Source organism: Myotis lucifugus, unplaced genomic scaffold (assembly GCF_000147115.1).
Source record: "Myotis lucifugus unplaced genomic scaffold, Myoluc2.0 scaffold_199, whole genome shotgun sequence".
Classification (NCBI taxonomy): Eukaryota; Metazoa; Chordata; class Mammalia; order Chiroptera; family Vespertilionidae; genus Myotis; species Myotis lucifugus.
Window position 1 is genome coordinate 1,175,224 of NW_005871247.1, and position 20,418 is coordinate 1,195,641.

The 20,418-nt window shown below is 46.3% G+C and overlaps 1 protein-coding gene across 1 annotated transcript in view; it reads right to left on the reverse strand.

Moving 5' to 3' along the window:
• Positions 1–15,208: 15,208 nt before the first annotated feature.
• Positions 15,209–20,418, reverse strand: part of LOC102437821 (heparan sulfate glucosamine 3-O-sulfotransferase 3B1) — a 38,412-nt gene continuing 33,202 nt past the window's right edge. Inside the window, 1 exon segment of the mRNA XM_006097372.3 lies at positions 15,209–16,562. Within this exon segment, the coding sequence (XP_006097434.1) occupies positions 15,944–16,562 (619 nt within the window). The 3' untranslated portion in view covers positions 15,209–15,943.

Genomic DNA, 20,418 nt, shown 5'->3' on the forward strand with positions numbered 1-20,418 from the left:
TCTTAAATGATGGTGTCTGGCTCTGTAGTGTGGGGATGATAAGACTGCCTTACCTCGGGAGAGTTTGGGAGCAGTAACTGAGATCATCATGTTAGTACACCGCCTAACTCAGAGTAAGCACTCAACCACGGGAGTGTTCTTGTTGCTGCTGCTGCAAGTCTGCCTGGAGAAGTTGATGGGGGCCTGGAAGAGGAGGAAATGCGTGAGGAACACCTCTCAGGAACAGGAAGAGTTTGTCAACATTCATACATTCAACACCTCTTTTGAGCGCCTACTATGTTCCAGGCTCTGTGTCGGTTCTGGAAATCCAATATTTAACAAAACGGTCTCTGTTCCCGTGCAACTTACATTCAATTAGAGGAGGGTGGACTTTAAGTAATATGCTGGTGGTAGAGAAACACTGTGAAGAAGAATAAATCAAGCAGAAGAATAAATCAAGCAGACAAAACCCTAATGTCCATTAACCGGGATGTGACTCAAATACGGTATATTCATGGAATAGACAACCACAGCTACACACACAACACAGATGGTGCTCCCCAGCACAATGGTGAGTGAAGGAAGCTGATACAAAAGAATATGGTTTCAATCACATAAAGTTGAAAAGTGGGCAAAACTAATCCTTACTGCTTAGGGACTCATATTCACTGGGGCAGGACTCAAGAAAGTCAGAAAAGTATGATCACAATTGTTAGGATATTGGTAATCTCTGGGGGGAGGTGAGGGGGTACCATCAGAGAGGGACATCAGGGGGCGTCTGGGGTGCTGATAATGGTCTGTTTCCTTATCTGAGTAAATATAAACGGGGCAGCTGTTAAACTGCCCACAGATGTTTTATGCATTTGTCTGCAGGTATACTTCACAAATTTTAAAATGTATTAAAAGGAAAAAGCAGATGTGAACACAGGATGAAAGTGCATAGAAGAGTTTGAGAAAGGAAGGAGAAATTGCTCCTGCAAAGCAAGGTGCTGTTCTAGATACAAATGCTCGGAGTAGCCAGAGCAGAGCTTGTGAACAGAGGTGCAGGCTGATGAAGACAGTGCTAAACAAAATTATAACTTTATGGCTGAAAAGAAAGGGTTTATCAGGCCATCGCTAGAAGAAGACAAAGAAGAAAGAAGAAGAGGGTGAAGGAGGAGAAAAAGAAGTCGGGGGGGCGGGGAGACTAGTCTTGAGCAAGGAGTCTAACTCACAGCAGCATGGCTAGGTAGGAAAGATGGGCCTGCTGTCCCTGGGTTTTGCAAGTGTGTGTTTATACATCAAGTGGGAGGGGGAGAAAGAGATAAGCTGTTCTGAAGGATTTGCATTAGCAGTTGTTGGCTGAAAATTAGTATCTACTGGGTGTTTCTTCACCTAAAAGGATTTATTCAGGAAAAAGAAGGGGTTGCCACCCAGTGCACAGACATGGTAAACCACGTGCACACTCTGGCCTGTGATGGGTATTTACCTCAGGGAAGAGGACGCCAAGGGAAGGGGAAGTTAGAACCATAGAGCTTTATTGTCAGCAGAGAGCTCTTCCTGTGGAGCTCCCAGGAGACTTCCATAAGGCCTAGCTCTCCCCATAGACCTTCGGGACAGATTGTGTTTTCCTCGTGACCCGGTTAGTCTTTATCACAGACAACGGGGGCGGGAGAGGGTGAAAGGAGCTGGCTCCCGGCAGGCCCGGAGTCCTAGGAAGAAGTGCCTGTTTGCTTGGATAGCTGTGGGCAAGTCCAGAAAGTTCATGTTTAAATAAACAGAGGTTCCTAGGGTTGGAGGCACCTGGCTATTCTTCCTTTAGACAGTGGTTCTCAACCCTGTGGGGTCTCCGACCCTTTGGGGGTCAAATGACCCTTTCACAGGGGTCGCCTAAGACCATCGGAAAACACATATATAATTACATATTGCTTTTGTGATTAATCACTATGCTTTAATTATGTTCAATTTGTAACAATGAAAATACATCCTGCATATCAGGTATTTACATTACGATTCATAACAGTAGCAAAATTACAGTTATGAAGTAGCAATGAAAATAATTTTATGGTTGGGGGTCACCACAACATGAGGAACTGTATTAAAGGGTCGAGGCATTAGGAAGGTTGAGAACCACTGCTTTAGAATAATCACGGAAATAGCCACCTGGAAATTTACCCCAAATTCCAACCTACAAAGAATTTTTTTTCTTGTCATTAGGAAAGAGGAGAAGAGGTGGGCAGGGCACAGATTATGACAAAGTGTGTGCCATCCCATGACGGAATGTAGATCAGTTCTTGCAGATGGTGGGAACCACCAGAGAATCTGCAATACCCCACCAGGTGCACTGTGGTGGTCACTGTGCAGGTGGGACCAGGGTCACGTAATCACGTGAGATGCTGTGGTGTTGGCACAGAGCGGTAGAGAGGGCTACAGACACCCTCAGAAGGGGAACTTCTCTGAGACAATAAACTCGGGTATGAGTAGAGGACAGGCAGTGGGCTGAATTACCAAGTGCTAAAGCGCGTATTGTTGGGGAAATGGGCAGCAGATGTTCAAAGAAAGGAGATGACTGTATGCACTTCAACCTTTGATAAAGGATTTTTTAAAGATGGGGTTTGAGTTGGGCTGCAAGGGAGGAAGGGACAAGAGAAAGGGGGCTGGGAATGGTCAGGGTTCCAGGCAGTCTGGCAAGAAATTGCAGGTGAGGGAGGTGGTGAGAGAAGGGGATGAGAAGTATTTCCTTGTGGGGATACGGGGATCAATTGAAGAGTGATTACAATACCTCAGAGTCATCACTTGAGTCCATAGTTTTTCCTCTGTGACCAGAAGTTTGAGGCTTATCTTCCCACTTTCACAGGCACAGTCTGAGTCAACATTTGCATCCTCTCTTCACACGTGGGTGCCTGTGCAACCTTCCTGCCAGTGTCCCCTGGGCTGTCAGTGGTGGGGAGCAGGGCAGGAGTGGGAGGTGCCAAAGGGTGTACCAGGTCAGAGCTGGGCGAGCTCAGGAACTCGCCTGGGGGGTTAATCCCAAGAAGGGCACTGCGTGTGGCAACCAGATGTCCACAAGCTGCCAGGCAGCGGGAGGAGAACTGCAGAGCACAGACTGGCCACCCTGCTGGGCTCAAGGCCCGGGCTAGAGAGGAAAGTGCATAGAAGAGTTTGAGAAAGAGCTGAATGTGTTACCTGAACACAGTGGAGTCCATGGCATTCTCTACTCCAGAGCAAATATGAAATCCTAAAGCAGGTAAATGAGGCCAATGGGCAGGAGGGACTCCCATAGCTCTGAGGTCACTGGGTTTATTGGATTTACCCTGGAATACAAAAGGCTAGCTTTATGCAAAGGGGATATTCACCAAAAATGAACCTGAGACTTAGATATTCGTCCCGCCTTGATGGACATTAACTCAGGAGGGGTGAGTGAAGGAAAGCAATGTTTATCAAATATTGGTTGTGCCAGAAGGTATAATAAGTATTTTGCAGATAAAATCTCTTTTAATCCTTATAAACCTGTTAGGTCAGTATCATAGATTCCAATCAACTGTTAAGGAATCTTGGGTTCAGAGAGATTTAGTAATTTCCCAAGGAAACAGAGATAGTAAGTGGTGGCACAGAGCTCCAAACCTGGAGTGGAATGGGCTGAGCCTGCAGAGAGAAGGTGTAAGAAACTCAAGTTGTGAAAACTGAGGCAAGAAGGGACTGATACTGTGAGACTGAACATCAGTCCCCATCCTCGCAAGCGTCTAGGTTCCTCTTCTCCTGTGTCCCCATGGAACTGATGGTCAGACCCCAACAAGACATGAGTAAATGGTCATCTGGGCAGAAGACAAAGACCCAAATGGAGCTTTACATTCAGGATAATCAAGTCTTGAATAGAGCTTATTATTCTTGATATGTAGGATATAGATAGATAGATAGATATAGATATAGATATAGATATAGATATAGATATAGATATAGATATAGATATAGATATAGATATAGATATAAATGATAGTCCATCTTATTGAATGAGCTTGTCAGATTTTAATGGTAATCAACTAGATGCTTTAAAATTACCATGTTGTGATGAGGGTTAATTTAATGATGTATCACACTATACTAAGTCACCAAACACCAATTTAAAACACCTGTCTCTTGACACACATAATATATTGTGCTGATACTGCATAAATGCCTGCATTTCTAAGAGCCTGATAAACCTTAAAAAACAAACATTTAAGGTGACGATGTTCTGGTACTATTGAGCATATATTTCTACCCATGGATCATTAAGGGGGAAAAAGCTAAATTGGCATAATATTGAAAAAAATTCTATACACAATAAATGATGATTAAAAACTCAATAAGATGATGCAATATTCCCCAGAGTCCCCAGTTCTGCTAAGACTTTTCTCTGGCTTCCAAGTTCAGCCCACCCTTCTGTGCTCTTAGGTGCTTAAGGATCTTATTCAGTCTGGTGGTGCCCATACTGTGACATTTGGGGAAGCAGGCCAACTGGAAAAGCAGGAGTTAGTCGGCCAGCCAGAGTCCTGCCCCAGCCACCACCTCACCCAGGCCCTCATTCTTAACATCCATGTTACTGCAGCAAAGTGTTTCTCCTTCTGAGTTTCTCAGCTAAGCTTCAGCGTTAATATCCACCCGAGTGTTTAAGCCATAAGCCTGTTTGTCATCCTTGATGCCTCCTCACCCCCTAAATACCTTCAATCGACCCGCCATGGTTCCCATGACTTCCCCCAACCTCCAATCCATCACCCTAGTCCAGTTACCATCATCTTTCATCTGAGTCACTGCAACAGCCCCAAGTGACCCCTTGGTCCCTCCTCCTCATTATTCCAATCTATTTTCCACACAGCAGCCAACATCATCTTTCTAAAGTGCTAATCTGATTGTAACTTGATTTTCTTCCAAGTTCCATAGCCTTCCAAGTTCACACTTTTCTTTCATAGTCAAATGAGATAACTAGGACAGCACTGTAGGAGTCCGGGCTCTTGACTCTCATTTCTGAGGAATAAGAAATAAGAAATTTCCTGAGGGAGCCTTGTGGTACATGCCTTCTCTCTCTTACTCAATCCCCAAACCCTCGCTTCATTCCCAAAGATCTCTGATATTTCATTGCAAAGGTTCATGAAGCCCGTAGTGGTTAAAAAGTCTTTGGGGTTACATATTGGAAAGGAATTAGAGCATCTCCCAGTAACAACTTAAATTGGGTAACAATTTATGGGTAGAATTGTATCCCCCCAAAAATTAGGTTGATGTCCTAACTCATGAATGTACTTGTGAATGTAACCATATTGGGAAACAACATGCAGATGTAAACAAGTTAAGATGAGGTGCTTAGGGTGGGTCTAATATGACTGAGGTCCCCATAAGAAGAGGGAAATTTGGAGTCAGACACAGACAAAGAGAAGAATGCCATAGGAAGACAGACACAGAAGACGATGGCCATGTGAAGGCAGAGGCACAGACTGAAGTTTTGTTGCCACAAGCCAAGGAAGCCTGGGCTATCAGGGCTGGAGGGAAGCAAGGAAGGATCTCAGCTAAAGGCTTCAGAGGGAGCATGGAGCTGCCCACACCCTGATTTCAGAAGTCTGACCTCCAGAACTGTGAGACAATACATTTCTGGAATTTTAGGCACCCAGTTTGTGGCCCTTTGTTACAGCAGCTACAGGAAGCTAACACCCAGGTTTAACCACTCTTCCACCATAAGGAACCTACACATCTCTCTCTTGGGACCTGGCCTCTCTCCATGCCCCTGGAGGACACTCTCAGAATCAAGTTTGCCTGCACGAATTCCCCTCTAGGCTTCTGTCTTCTTAATGCCTCTCTAGAGCCCATTTCAAAAAAGTAAAATCCTGTAACTCATTTTTTCTCTGTCCAAGGAAATCATCTTTTACATTATTTTTCAGTAACTTAAACTTTCTTGTGTCATTTTCTCTCACCCAGACTTAGCTCAAAGCCTTCTCTTTTCAAAACCCAAAGTCTTTGTTTCTTAACCATACAAAAACTAAGAAGTTTTCTGCCCTCATTAAAAGCTAGATTTTAAAATATCACCTTTTTTATCATGTAAAACTGTGTTATCACACGTCTCTTTAAAATTTGTATCCCTTTTCCCTCAGGATATAATCTAAGCCTCTTATTCTCTCATTCAACAGATAAATAGGAACTTTTAAGTTGCATTTTCAGAGCTAAAAGTTCATTTAGATTGGGGATTGTTCCAATTATCTATTATTGCATATCAAACCACCCCAAAACTTAGTGGCTTAAAACAAAAAGCAGTTATACTAGTAATCTCTCTCAATTTTATTGGTTAACTAGGCTCAGCTAGGCATTTCTTCTGTTCCATGTGATATTGACGTAGCTGCAGTCGACTGGGGGCTTGAGTGACTAAAACACCCAAGACATCTGACTAATGTGGCTGGCAATTGAGGCTACCTGTCTACTGGGAGCTCAGCTGAGACTGTTGACTAAAATGCCTACACATGATCACGTTATCTCTCCAAAGGTTTGGGGCTACTTAAGGAATGACAGCTGGGTTCCAAAGAGAAGCATCACAAGAGTGAGTGGATGTTTTTAGCGAGGAAGCAGCAGAGGCCAGGCCAATCAAGGGCTTGTCCTGGAATGGCCACAGCCTTGTTTCTGTTGTATTCCGTTAGTTAAAGCAGTCATAGTCCCAGCATCAAGTCAGTATGAGAGAGGACTGCCCAAGAGTACAACTCCCAGGAGGTGTGGTTCACTGAGTAACCATCCACCACAGGCAGTTAGAGAAGACCTCCCTGAGGAATTCATACAGGTGGGGCATTGAGATCTGAGAGAAAAGTATGAGTTAGCTAGGCAAGGAATTGGAAGAAAGGCATCCACAAAGAGAATGTAACCCCTCACAGTGGCTAAAGCATGGGGACCAAGGAGACGAGTGCTTAAATTAGGCTGGACTTCCAAGACAAATAAAGATTTAGGATTTATCTGAAACATAACAGTGGCTACTTAAGGGCTTTTAGCTGGAGGAGTGCACAGTCCAATATGAGTTTTTAAAAGATCCCCCAAACTGTTGTGAGCAGAATAGATTGGAACGAGCAGGAGGAACTATGTGGGAGGTCAGGTAAAGCCACTGCAGGAGTCCAGGGAGACAGGATGTAGCTTGTACCAGGTGGAGATGTCAGAGGAATTAGGAAGAAGTGAATGGACTTGGGAGACTTTCTGGAAATTGTCTTGATAGGACTTAGTGATGGATTGGAGATGAGGAATGTAAAAGAAAGAGATGGCCAGGTAGGACTCCATGTTTTCTAGCTGGAACACTCCTGAGCAGGTGAGATTAGGGGAGAAGATTTAAAGAGTTCAATTTTGGACATGTTTTTATTTGAGATGCTTATAAATATATCCAAACAGAAGTGTCAGGTAGCAACTGGATTGAAGAGTCTTGAGCTCAAAAGCAGTTGGGCTACTGATAATGTGTGTGCAGTACAATCTTCTACTTATCCCTCCAGAACCACCACTCCCCCTCCCCCATGCACTCCATGCTACATCCACATTGAACTGCAGTTCCCAACAGGCCATCTTTGTTCACATCTAGATCTTTGAATATGATTCCCTCTGCCTCCCTGCCTGCCTCTAATCATCACCTGGCTACATTCTCCCAGATTTGTAGTTTGACTGTACTTTTACCCTACACTACCCTAAATCAGGTTAGGACGGCTGTCCTGGTTTCCCACAGCACCTTGTCATGGCCCCTGTCTCACTGCATTCAGGTTACATCTTCAGCTCCTCCACAGAATATGAATTCCTTAAAGTAGGAAATGTGTCTTATCTAGCATTGTGTCCCTAGCAACAGTAGGCACTCAATAAATATTTATTGAATGACTCAACCTATCTCTGACTGCAGCCTCTTCTTGCTCCAATTCATATGGAATATCACATCCAACATCAACTTCTCTGAACATCCCTCCCATCACACAACTCCCCTTCTCAAGAACTTCCAGAGCCTTGCTGGTGTTTATTGCTTCCAATGGAGATTTGGTGTCCTCTGTTATCTCTTCTCTTGCTAAGTATATGGAAAGAGAAAGCACAAAAGGCCTAGATGTTTTGAGGTCAGGATTCCGTGGAGGAACTATAACAGCTTCTACATAGCAGGGGGGACACTGGAGTGGGGGCACGGGGACCTCACAGGGATACACAAGGAGCCTCAGAGGTGCTGGCACTGGTATAAAGGCAGAGGCAGGGTCTTCAGTGCCTTGCATTCACCTTCCTCAAGAACTAGGCACTAGTGTCCTTAAGTCACTTAGTTCCCATGAAAATAGACTGCTGGATGGGAACAAAAACATCTCAAGCTCTCAAGTGGGAGATGCAGGCTTTGTACCCACAGATATGTTACAACAGCAGACTTTGTGCAATAACATAACAATCTTTCATGCCTAGTAATAATAAAAATGAGAATAGAAAAATAAAACTAGATGCTAATGATAGGAACTATGGGTTTAAATAAGCTTATTATTATTGAGAAAATGATGGCCAGATGGAATCTTTAACCTTGAATGGCCCATCAGCAGACTTTAGGGCGTCAGTATGTATTCAGTTGTGAAGGATGAGAAACAAATAATTATCAATCATATGCAAAATGCTGAAAATATATATTGTTGAAGACTGAATCTAGAAGATGAGATAAAATTAGAGATTTAAAGGATTTTAGCTCGTTATAAAAAATCGCTTATGATACACAAGTCTATCATTCTAGGTACACACTATAGATGAAGGCTTGGGGGCTGAGTGATAAAAGAGGGCCCAGTGGGCAGGGGTGAGGGATGCAGGGCACGTGGCCACTGTTTGAAATGCTAAGGTTGACTGTGCCAGGGTTTCCCTTAAGGGAGATTCAGAGTGATGAGGGGTGACTGCTTGGTACCTGACTTTATTGGTGAATAGTGTAGTGCAGAGGAAAATGTACTGGATTAGAAATTCAAGCTCTGTAGCTTTAAAATGTTATGAAGCCCATCAACACCTTAGTTTCACACGACTCACAATCAGCTGGAATGCTTATTAAACCCTGAGTTCCTGATTCAGTAGGTCAGAGGTGGGACCCGAGAATCTGCATGTCTACTAAGTGCCCAGGGGAGGCTGGTGTGGGCCAGAACCCACACTGTGAGAACATGCTCTCAGTCGTGGCTGCGTGTGGGAATCACCTGTGGAGCTCTTTATTTTATTTTCTTTTATTTTCAAATTGTTTACAGCATTATTGGGATATAATTGACACGGGTGGGGGGGGGCAGGGGGTGTACAACGTGTTGATTGGGTATATGTATTAGTATGAACTGTAAAATGATGGCCCCCATTGCACTAGCTACCGCCCCCAACCTGTTGTTAGCGGAGAATTGAATTTCTCTGTTGGTAGCGGAAGTGGGGTTCTTGGGGCGCTGCTGAATGGGCACTTCCAGAGGCCCCCCCAGGAGGATTAGATGTGGTATAAGGCTTTATTTTTGTGGAGTTACATTTCTCGGTTTCCAAGTCCCATGTTTCTTAACCCAGTCCTGAAAAATGGGGTTCAGTAGAGCCAGAAGGAGGGCCAGTGTCCAGAGCGTCCGTTCCACGGTGGAACTGAGTCCGGTACAGCATGAGGCTAACCACAGTCCATTAGTCCATGTGTGGAGTCCACATGGCTCCTGGCCATGTGGGTACAGGGGAGCCCACCCTCTGCAGCAGGAGCCCAGGAGTGTAGGAGAGAGAGAGAGAGAGAGAGAGAGAGAGAGAGAGAGAGAGAGAAGAGAGGGTTCCTTTGTCCAGGAGTTTTAATATTCAGGTTTTGTGCTCTTGCAGTGGCCATGCATATTCTGGCCACTGGCTTGTTCCCAGTGTGACTGACAAGTAAGCACCTTCCCACATCATCCAGACCTCACTGGGCATGCGTCTATTGTCCAGTCCCTTCCCCCAGCGACCTGCGGGGAACAGACTTGGAGAGTGTTAACTGCAGCTTCCTGGCAAAGCTGTGTACATGGCATGTCTACATTCTCTAGTCTTCCCTTTCCTCCTGTCCTGTTAGTAATAACCAGGTTATTATAACGGTATCACTGTCACAGAATTTCTATTTTTTGTGGTGAGAACAGTTAAAATCTATTCTCTTAGAAACATTCAAATACATGATACAGAATCCTTAGCTATAGTCACCATGCTGTTCATTAGATCCCCCAACTTGCTCAGCTTAGGGCTGAAAGTTTGTGCCTTTGACCAATATCTCCCCATTTCCCCTCCCAATATCCCCAGCCCCTGGCAACCACCATTCTGTTGTTTCTCAGAGTTTGTCTTATTTAGCTTCCACATATAAGAGATCACGCAGTATTTGTCTTTCTCTGTCTGACTTATCTCAGCATACGCCCTCCAGGTCCACTGTGGGAGCTTCTTACAGATACCAATGTTGGGGCCTCTCCCCTCGATCTACTGTCACTTATCTGAGGTGTGTTCGGGCTCAGCATTCTTAAGACCTCTCTGAGCCATTCGAGTGTTTGGCCAAGCTTGAGAATTGCTGTTCTAACCTGTGCCATTGGGTTGATAAGTGGATGTTATGTTTGTGTTATTACCATTCTGTAGGAAAAGCATCAAATGGATGGGTAGCAACGTTGAGTCAGCACTCAAGGCCCACACATATTTCACCTGCTGGCCTGTGCCGAGGCTTGAAGGAACAGTCTCTCTATCGTTCTGGCTTTCGAAAACCAAGCGTTCACGGAGACCTGCTTCCCACCTGACCTCCACTTCTGCAGGCTGTTCCCAAAACGCCAGGCTCATTTCCAACCTGGTCTAGCCCAGGTGTTTCTCAGTGCGACAGGTCTCCCGAAATGTGAGGAAGCCCTCGGCGCTACTGGAGATGATGCTCCTGTTTGGGGCATTGGTGGACTCGACACCAGCGGCCCTGGGCAAGTGGCCCCTCCCCAGTTCTTTCACCTTCCTGGCAGGGTGCAGCTCTTGTAAGTGCTGGCCCCCAGGAGCGACCTTGGAGGCACGCGGGGAGCCTCAGGCTGGCGTGGCTAGAAATTAATTCATTGCTTTGATTTCATTGTGTTTTTTACACTCACCTCCTCTTTATGGCCAGAGATCATGGCGTTTCACCTAAGATTATAATGTTTCCTTTTTAAATGAAGTTTCAGTTATGTAATTAAGTCCCGGAGACCTACCGTGTGCCATGGTGCCTGCAGTTAACCAGACTGTATTGAATACTTAAAAACTTGCTATGAGGGTGGATCTTATGTTAAATATTCTTATCACAAAAACAAATAAGAGGGCAGGAAGAAACTTTTGGAGGTGATGACTATGCTTATGGTATTGATTATGGTGAAAGTTTCATAACTCATCAAGTTGTGTACATGAAATATATACATTTTTGTATGCCAATCGTACCTCAATAAAGTGGTTTTTGAGTCAGAACTCTTGGGGTTGAGCACTATCTTGTTAATTTGGTGTCAGCTACTTTAAAACTCAACCAGAAGTGGAAAGAGTGAGTGTTTAAACTAGTGAGTGGTAATCATGAAGAATGTGCGCTAAACCAAAGGAAAACAGCAGAGGGGCACTGGGGCAGCTGAGCCAGAAATGCCCAGCTCTGCAGGCTTTCTGTCCTCTAGCTCCCGGGGAAGGTCTCTAAATAACAGACACCCGAGATGGGAACACCACCCTGTCCAGTGCCCCAGCCACCAGTGCTCTGCTTCCATCATGCCTGACATGTACATGCCCGCACACGGCAGCCCCCATGCACCCACCCCGGCCAGAACCCAGCACTGAAAGGCTGTTCCACACAGTGGCCAGGGTGTCCTTGACTCACGCATGCACAGCACACCCTCTGGGGGAGCTATGCTCCTCCCAGGGCAGGAGGCCTCACCCATCCTGTATCCTTCAGTCATTTACAAAAATGTGCCCTGATGTTTGTGGATTGCTTGGATTTGGGATTGGGCTCTTTATAATTTGACCCAGAATAGAATCTTGACCCTAAATGACCCTCCTATCTGAAAATTTCCTGTTTCAGTTTAAGGGAGGGAACAACTTCATCAAAAATTGTCCAGCTTGGAGAGAAGGCAGGGGCCTGAAGAAGGAAGGGCTCATGTATGCTTTCCAAGTGCTTTGCTGCACACCATCCTCTGAACTTTTCTAGCTCGTGAGCTGGGCAGATCATGAGAGTGGCCAGAAAGAGAACAGGACAGAATTAGGTGGAAGATGTGAAAGGTCAACCTGCCCATGGATGCCTTTGTGGTGTGTGTGTGTGTGTGTGTGTGTGCGCGCGCGCGCATGAGCACATGTGATTAGTTACTGAATAAAATATCACTTCTTTGTTGTTCTGCAACACAAAGCAAAACATAAAAGTACCCACAAGTTGGTAAAATATATTTTATTTGTTCATACAAAGAAATAGTATCAATTACCAGAATTTCATTTTCCTAGAAACATCTTTCTCTGTGTAAAATTAAATTGTGTTAGACATAGGACAAAATACGTGATTTAATTTTTGCACATGTTGGCTACTCTAACATCCAGGTTACAGGAGACGCTGCTCGAATTTTGCACAGTATTTCAGATTACGAGGCTGAATGAAACGCAGTCATAAATTAATGTTACAAAAGTGAAGAAAAATCTAACCACACCTTTAAGTTGTATTGACCATCCTTTTTGATAAACTGAAGAGAAAAAGAAAAGACAGTGACTTCTGCATCAGCATTTCAGATACACGTTAAAGTAGAACCTTGGTTTTCCTTTCTTATGAAAACACCCTGGCAGGATCTGAGACTGTTTCTCCAACCGTCTCACCTTTATCTGTCACTCAAAAGTACTTCTGAGAGAATCCCAGGAGAAGGCAGCTTCTCCCCCTCCATCATCCAATTCCGTCACTCCACCTCGATACCTTTCCAGGTGCCACCTACCAAATCAATAGACCACTGCACAAACACGAAGATAGGAACAACAAAATCCTCCAACGTTTTTGTTAATGTTTTTGTTTTTAATGAGAAAGAACAAAACTGAGAGGAATAAAGGGTCCCAATGACTATCGAGTTCTTCCTGTAAACTGGAAGGAACACAAGACACACGCCAGGACAAACTGCCAAACATGAGCGGGTGTTTGTCTTGTTTTCTGGCAGCTGAGGTTAAGCTGGTGGCCTTGCAGTTGCTAGAACAGGAAGGAACCCAAGGCTTAATTCAGCGTGTTGCCTAACTTCTCCAGGAGGAAGACCTGGGGGCGCAGGCCCTGCGACAGCTCTCACAGGATGGGTGTAACTGTGGGGCAGAGGCCCTGTCCGGATCAGTCAGAACTGCAAGCTTGCAGACCCTATGAGCAGATGCGCAGGAAGTCTGATTTATTTGTTTTACACAGAAAAACTTGCTCTGGTCCTTCAGTGCTAATTATCGACATCTGTTGGGATTCCAGGATTTGACCCAGAATAGAATCTTGACCCACTTCAGTGTGTATGACTAAATGACCCTCCTTCTATCTGAAAACTTCCTGTTTCAGTTTTAAGGCAGGGAACAAACAACTTCATCAAAAATTGTTCAGCTTGGAGAGAAGGCAGGGGCTGGAAGGAGGAGGAATTCTACATCATGAGGGCAGATCATGGGAGTGTCCAGAAAGAAGAGGACAGGACACAATTAAGTGGAAGATGTGAAGACTGACTTTTACCTTATGCTGTAACTGAAAAGGTGTTCTCAGTTTTATTTCAAATGAGCCATACATATATATATAGTTGATTTCAGAGAGGGAGAGATAGAAACATCAATGATGAGAGAGAATCATTGATTGGCTGCCTCCTGCATGCCCCACCCTGGGGATCTAGCCTGCAACCTGGGCATGTGCCCTAACCAAGAATGGAGCCATGACCTCCTGGCTCATAGGTCGACACTGAACCACTGAGCCATGCTGGCTGGGTGAGCCATCTTCTATTATTATTATTATTATTATTATTATTATTATTATTGATTTTTAGAGAGAAGACTAGAGGGAGGAGAGGAAAAAAACACATTGATTTGTTGTTCCACTTGTTCATTCATTCATTCATTCAATTGTTGATTCTTGTATGTTCCCTGACCAGGGATTGAACCTGCAACCTTGGTGTACCAGGACAATGCTCTAACTGAGTTACCTGGCCAGGGCTCAAATGAGCCTTCTACTGGAAAGATGCACAACCAGTTGGCACCCTATGCAGGTATCTTTGTACCCAAGCAGTAAAGAGGGGGAACCATGTTGCAATGATGGCAGTGCCCTAAGCACAGGTGCTGCCCTACTTGGTAGGGGCAGTAACAAAGCTGGGCAATGACTAGAACAGCTCAGGAATGCCGAGCCCCGATTCCCTTCCTCCCACACAGAACCAACACTTCTGCTGTTAAGCATAACCTCGCTAGATTGGGGCTAGGTCATTAACAAGACATCACCTGAAGACCAGTGACATCTCTGATCAGTTTCTAAAGATGAGTTGTTTTTCTCTTCATATAAGTTGTCTTGCTCTATGGGGCAAGTTATGCCTTACAACATAAAAAGTGTCCTTTGTAAATATCACAACCCAGCTATCATGACAATATGTATATCTTTCCACATATGCCTTGAAGAATGTATAACTCAAATAACAATTCTTTTATGGTAGGAGCATTCTGGTTTAGAAAATTGAGGATAAAGTGAATATGTCATTATGTGATATTGCTATGTGGTTACCCAATTGCCATTAACTAGTCATCGTAAAAGATCCCCGACTGCTCTCTCAACAGAGAGGTGTGGGGAGAGCATCTCTCAACAGAGAGGTGTGGGGAGAGCATTCTGCGTCAGCAGCAACGAATCCGTCAGCCCCTGCCAGGGCCCAGCTAAGACAGGGACAGCTGCGCATGCATCAGACAGCACGGGGCGCTGTCCCAGCCTGTCCTTGCAGGGGCCACTCCTGCGTCTCACTGTTTGCTGTTGGCTGCACAGACCGTATTGTCAATCTGAGATGAGCTAGGAGTTCCAGGAGAGGAGTCCCAGACATCAAGCAGGAGGCAAGGCTTCCCCTTCCCTGCCGGCCACCTGTCCTGCTGCGGGCCTTCTCTCTTCTTCTACTGGGCTGTCAGCCCACTGGGATGTGCCCTGCACGGCTGGCTCTGCACCTGGCAGCACCTTGGTGGACGCTGATGGCGTGGGACGCACCTGAGCCCTTTGGGTCTCGACACTGGGCAGCCTGGGTTTGTGCCTATGGCTTTGCTAGCCTAGGGGATTCTTTGGTGTGTCAAAGCAGAACTGTCTGCCCGGAGGATGGAGCACAGTGCGCTCATGCAAGTTAGAAGAGACCGTCTTTATTTCTAAAGCAGCACCCGATCATCTCACACACGCGACCTGGGAAAGAGGGGCTAATATTTGCATACACTTTAAGCTGGTTAATGACACAGGGACTAGGGCACAAGAAGAGGCAGGGCCATCCTTCACACTCAAAATCTGAAGTACACGGGCCCTGGCACTCGGGCTCTAAGGATGTGGGTGTCCCTGCCGAGGCAGTAACCCCCATGCGCTGAGCAGGGAGAACTCTAGCACCAGGGCCTGGCATCTGCATCCTTGGAAAGGGCATCACGTGGAGAGGAAGCCGCTTCATGGGGCCCCGCTTTCCGAGTGCCGCTCTGCGGAGGCAGCTCCTGCGTGGTACCCAGGCAGGAAGCTGGGCTGTGAGACCCACTCAGGAGGCGGCAAGTGAATTCAGACAGCGATCGAAGGCTGCGTACCCGTAACAACAAAAAACTCAAGTTGTGCTTTTCTTCTTTTTAAATATAATGGGCAGGGAGGGGAAAATGGAAGCACCATCAATTGTGAGAAAAAGAACAAAATATTAGAGTTAAACACTTTGGAATGTTAACAGATTATGAAGGTAACTCTAAAGAGTGTGGCTAGGCAGCTTAGTGAATTAATTGCTTATGAATTAAAAATAAATTATTATAAAATATATTTCTGTACATTTTACATACATATAATCTCTTTCAATATATAAGCCAAGTGGTAAGCGACGCGGGCCGGGTGCCTTCAATCCCAGCCGAAGTCGTGCCCGGTCATCTGGTAGAACTTGCGGTTGAAGGGCCGGTAGAATTCCCGCAGCCTCCGCACCACCTCGGGGTCGATGTCGGGGTGGGTCCGGCCCTTGGTCTTGCCCAGGCAGTGGGGCTTGCTGCTGCCCTCGGCCTTCTTCAGGCAGGGGAAGCCCTTGGTCTTGTTGAAGTAGAAGTGCTTGTCGGTGATGATCCTCTTGAGGCCCAGGAAGTCCTGCACACGGCCCAGCTCGCCGGCCGGGTCGCTGATGAGCCGCTCGCCGCTCACGAAGAGCATCTGGCCGAGCGGGAAGTGGCGCAGCCAGTGCTCCAGGTGCTTGGCGTAGATGCCGATCTGGATGGCGCTCCACGACGTGTCGATGAGGCCCGTGCTCCTGTTTTTGAACGTCAAGCTCTCGAAGGTGGGGATGTCCGGCCGCTTGGAGAGCGTCTGCGTGTAGTCCGAGATGGCCCTGGTCACCGGGTCGCGCACCACCACGATGAGCTTGGTGTCCTTGGACATGGCTGAGATGCGCGCGGGGGCCTCCCGGGTGACGAAGTAGCTGGGCGTCTTCTCCATGGTGATCTGCCCGTCCAGGGTTCTGGGCATCAGGTCCCTGAGGAAAGAGCACAGGCCAAAGGCAGGTCAGAAGGTGAACCTCTTTGGCCTCACCTCTCAATGTCTTCTAACCCCGTCTCCTCCTCATTGGGAACAGCTGTAGGAATACGAAAAAATTGCAAGTGGAATTTTTGAGCTGAAAGATACATTACTGTCCCACCTGAAGTTTGGAGGCCAGACACTATGTACTAAAACAGAAAGACACCTTCTAGGTGAGCAGATACCAATCTCTCTAAGGTCACCTCCTGCTGGCACCTCTCCCTCATTTCCCAGGGTACCCTGCTTCTACCCTGTCCCAAACTCTGATGTCAGAACCAAGTGCCTCTGGGTATGTGCCTTCCCTAAATAGTAGCACCTGGGGCCCCAAGATTCCTCTGCCCACAGCCCTCACTGGCCAGCCTCCAGGGGCTCACCAAGCCTGGGTCAATGAGCTGCAGGGACATGTCCCCTTCGCCCGCCAGGCTGCACGGGCTTCATCACAGGAACCAGACAAAACCCCTTTCCCCCGAAATGTATCCCTGAAGGCACTAGGCACAGCAGCCAAAACACTGGGTGCAATCAGCCGAAGCATAAACTGTGCAAACTTGCCAAGAAATTCCCAAAACACTATAGATTCCATTTTTTAAACAGGGACTTGTGTGATATCTAAATGCAGCACTAATTTAAGCAAAAGTGTGTAGACAAATTGTTACAACCTGCAATAGATGCAGGCCATAACAACTGGACCAAAATCCAGCTTCACGGTAGCAATTAGCACTAAAAAAAAAAAAAAAAAAAAAGACTTAATGATGGAAGGCTGTATCTTATTTGCTCTCTGAGCCTCAGCTTCCTAATATGTGAAATGAGAATAATTCCACCTACTTTATTCAGTGGTTATGAGATTTATAAAACCAAAGCAGTTTGGCTTCACAATTAAGGAATGCGGGCTTGGCAATCAGACACCTGGGTTCAAATCCCAGCCCTGTCACTTATAAGCTGTGTTACCTTGAACAACTTACTCAACTGTTCTGGGCTTCTTTTCCTCATCTGTAAAAATGAAGATGCTAATGCCTTAATGCCTACCTCAGGTGAGTTTAATTAAAATTAAAACAATTAATGATCATAACATGTTTTGAACATGCCTGACATATAGTATATACTTGATATATAATCATCATTATAGTGTTCAACACACAGTTTCTTGCACATGATAGGAGCAAAGTTGAGCATGTGGGTGAACAGGCTCATCCAAAGGAGATGTGTTAACTAAGTGGATACTCAGTTTTGGTCACAAATGTACAATTTTCCATTAGCTATGAGATAGAGATTTCTTTTTTAAGCAACAATTTAAAAAAAATCTTTATTGTTGAAAATATTACATATGTCCTCTTTTTTTCCCATTGATTGATTCCTATCTGAGCCCAGGAATTTAAAAAAAAAGAAAAAAAAAGACAATTTCCACATCATTTTTGAGCAAATATTTACCTCTCAGCAGGACATTCTAAACTTCCAGCTTCAAGTCACTCCTAATCTACTGAGACCCAACTCCGATATTACACACATTTATGGAAATAATGGTATAAACTCACTCTCACTGCCAGCTAGGGACTCCCTTGCGAGTGCTCCCTCCTCCCCACCCACCCCCAGCAGAGGAGGTGCTAGCCCTGGAGCTCTGCCTGCCGAGCAGCCCTGGCTTTAGCTTAAGCTGATTGACCCACTTTGCCCATTAATCACTTAGATTAATGCAGCCATGTCAGCAGCTAATGTGATGGAGGATTAAAGAGAATCCGACTCTCAACTTACTTTGCATTTCACTCCAAAGCAAGGCGATTCAGATAAAGTCCAAGTTTTTCGCCACGTTAAGCCTCTGCAACTGGACAGTCTACAAGAGGCTAATATTCAGAATTAAAGTGCTACCACCTCCTTGAAGGAAACCTAACCCCCAAAGTTGTTCCGAGCCATGCCAGGGGTGGGGGGGTTGGGGGGGTTGGGTCTGTCCTCAGAGAGTCCATCTGACCCAGCTTCTGAAGCCAGGCCACTGGTTGGACCCTCAGCATCCCCTGATTCAGGCGTGTGGCCCTGCATAGGTCATAGGTCATTCACCTGTCCATACCTCAGCTTCCTCATCGGAAATATGAGAAACATGATAGTTTCCACCACTTAGTGTTTTCAAGATGACTGTGAGCCTAACCTTGGTACCAGGCCTGGTAGCTAGGTGGTGCTAGCAAATGTACTCAGTGGTCTCCTGTTGGCAGGATCTGGGCAAGGAAGTAAGGAGGCAAGGTTCACGCACGGGTCCCTCACGTGGTCCATCCTCACCGATGGGCAATGGGGAGGCTCGGCTCCCGCGGAGGCAAAGTTGTGGGACAGAGGGCTCTGCCCTCAGCTGGCCCGGGCTCCAGAACAACCACAGAACCTTCGCCGCCTGCGTTCCCGCAGCGTCTAGGAAAAGCCTGGCAGGCGTGCACACAATGGCTACCTGGGCAGCTGGGAATAAAAACCACAACAAAAGATTGGTGCAAAGGACACAGGAGAGCCTCCCTGGCCGCCAGTCCGGAGGCAAAGCCTCCTCAGCCATAAACCAGCCTCTCTGAGCCGTGGGCCTACCACCTGTGCCTGACTGCCTGCAGCCACCCAAGCCATCCTGGGCCCCAGCTCCAGGGGACCCCTCTCCCCAGGAGGGTCTGCGTTTGTCCACATAGATCCGAAAGCTCAGGGACCCTCAGGGCTTTCCTTCATCATCACACTAACAGCCAGGGAACCACGGCTGTGCCACCAGCTTCTCAGCCTGGTCCACCCGAGGCCCCACTGTCCACCCCCTCAGCGTGCTTGGTGGCAGCCAACGAGTGGCTGATGGGCGAGATGCACAACTAGGTTCCCATCATTTCTGCAAACGCCTCCTGTGCCCCCCTGCTGGCTTCCCAGACGCTTCCAGGCAGGTGAGGGGAACAGACACGCCACCCCAAAATGTGTGTCTTTGGCACGAGGATCAGTTGAGGCTGGTTGTGTGTAAGACACAGCAGACACGGAGAAGCTCTGAAAACCAAGTAGAAGTTGTCATTTCATAGGAGACATTTACATTTACAAGGGAAATGTCCATTAGTGAGGGTGTCCTCTCTGTAGCAGGAAGAAGACACGAGTAAATCTGTAGAAATCCCCTAAATGGAGAAGGCAGGACTGCAACCTGCAGAGCAACCTTAGCCTTGTTTCTTGTTTTTCCCCCTCACCTGACTGCCCCCTCCCCAACATCTTCTGTCTTTAGCTGGAGAGGGTATTTAACTTGGTGGTTTAGGCCATTTGGGGGGATTTGCTCAGTGTACAGCAGTTATACATGGTAATAAGTGTTCCTGGGTCTCTCCCATGTGTGCAGCAAGTATACATGGTAATAAGTGTTCCTGGGACTCTCCCATGTATGCAGCAGGTATACATGTTAATAAGTGTTCCTGGGACTCTCCCATGTGTGCAGCAGGTATACATGTTAATAAGTGTTCCTGGGTCTCTCCCATGTGTGCAGCAGGTATACATGTTAATAAGTGTTCCTGGGTCTCTCCCATGTGTGCAGCAGGTATACATGTTAATAAGTGTTCCTGGGTCTCTCCCATGTGTGCAGCAGGTATACATGTTAATAAGTGTTCCTGGGTCTCTCCCATGTGTGCAGCAGGTATACATGTTAATAAGTGTTCCTGGGACTCTCCCATGTATGCAGCAGGTATACATGTTAATAAGTGTTCCTGGGACTCTCCCATGTGTGCAGCAGGTATACATGTTAATAAGTGTTCCTGGGTCTCTCCCATGTGTGCAGCAGGTATACATGTTAATAAGTGTTCCTGGGTCTCTCCCATGTGTGCAGCAGCGTATACATGTTAATAAGTGTT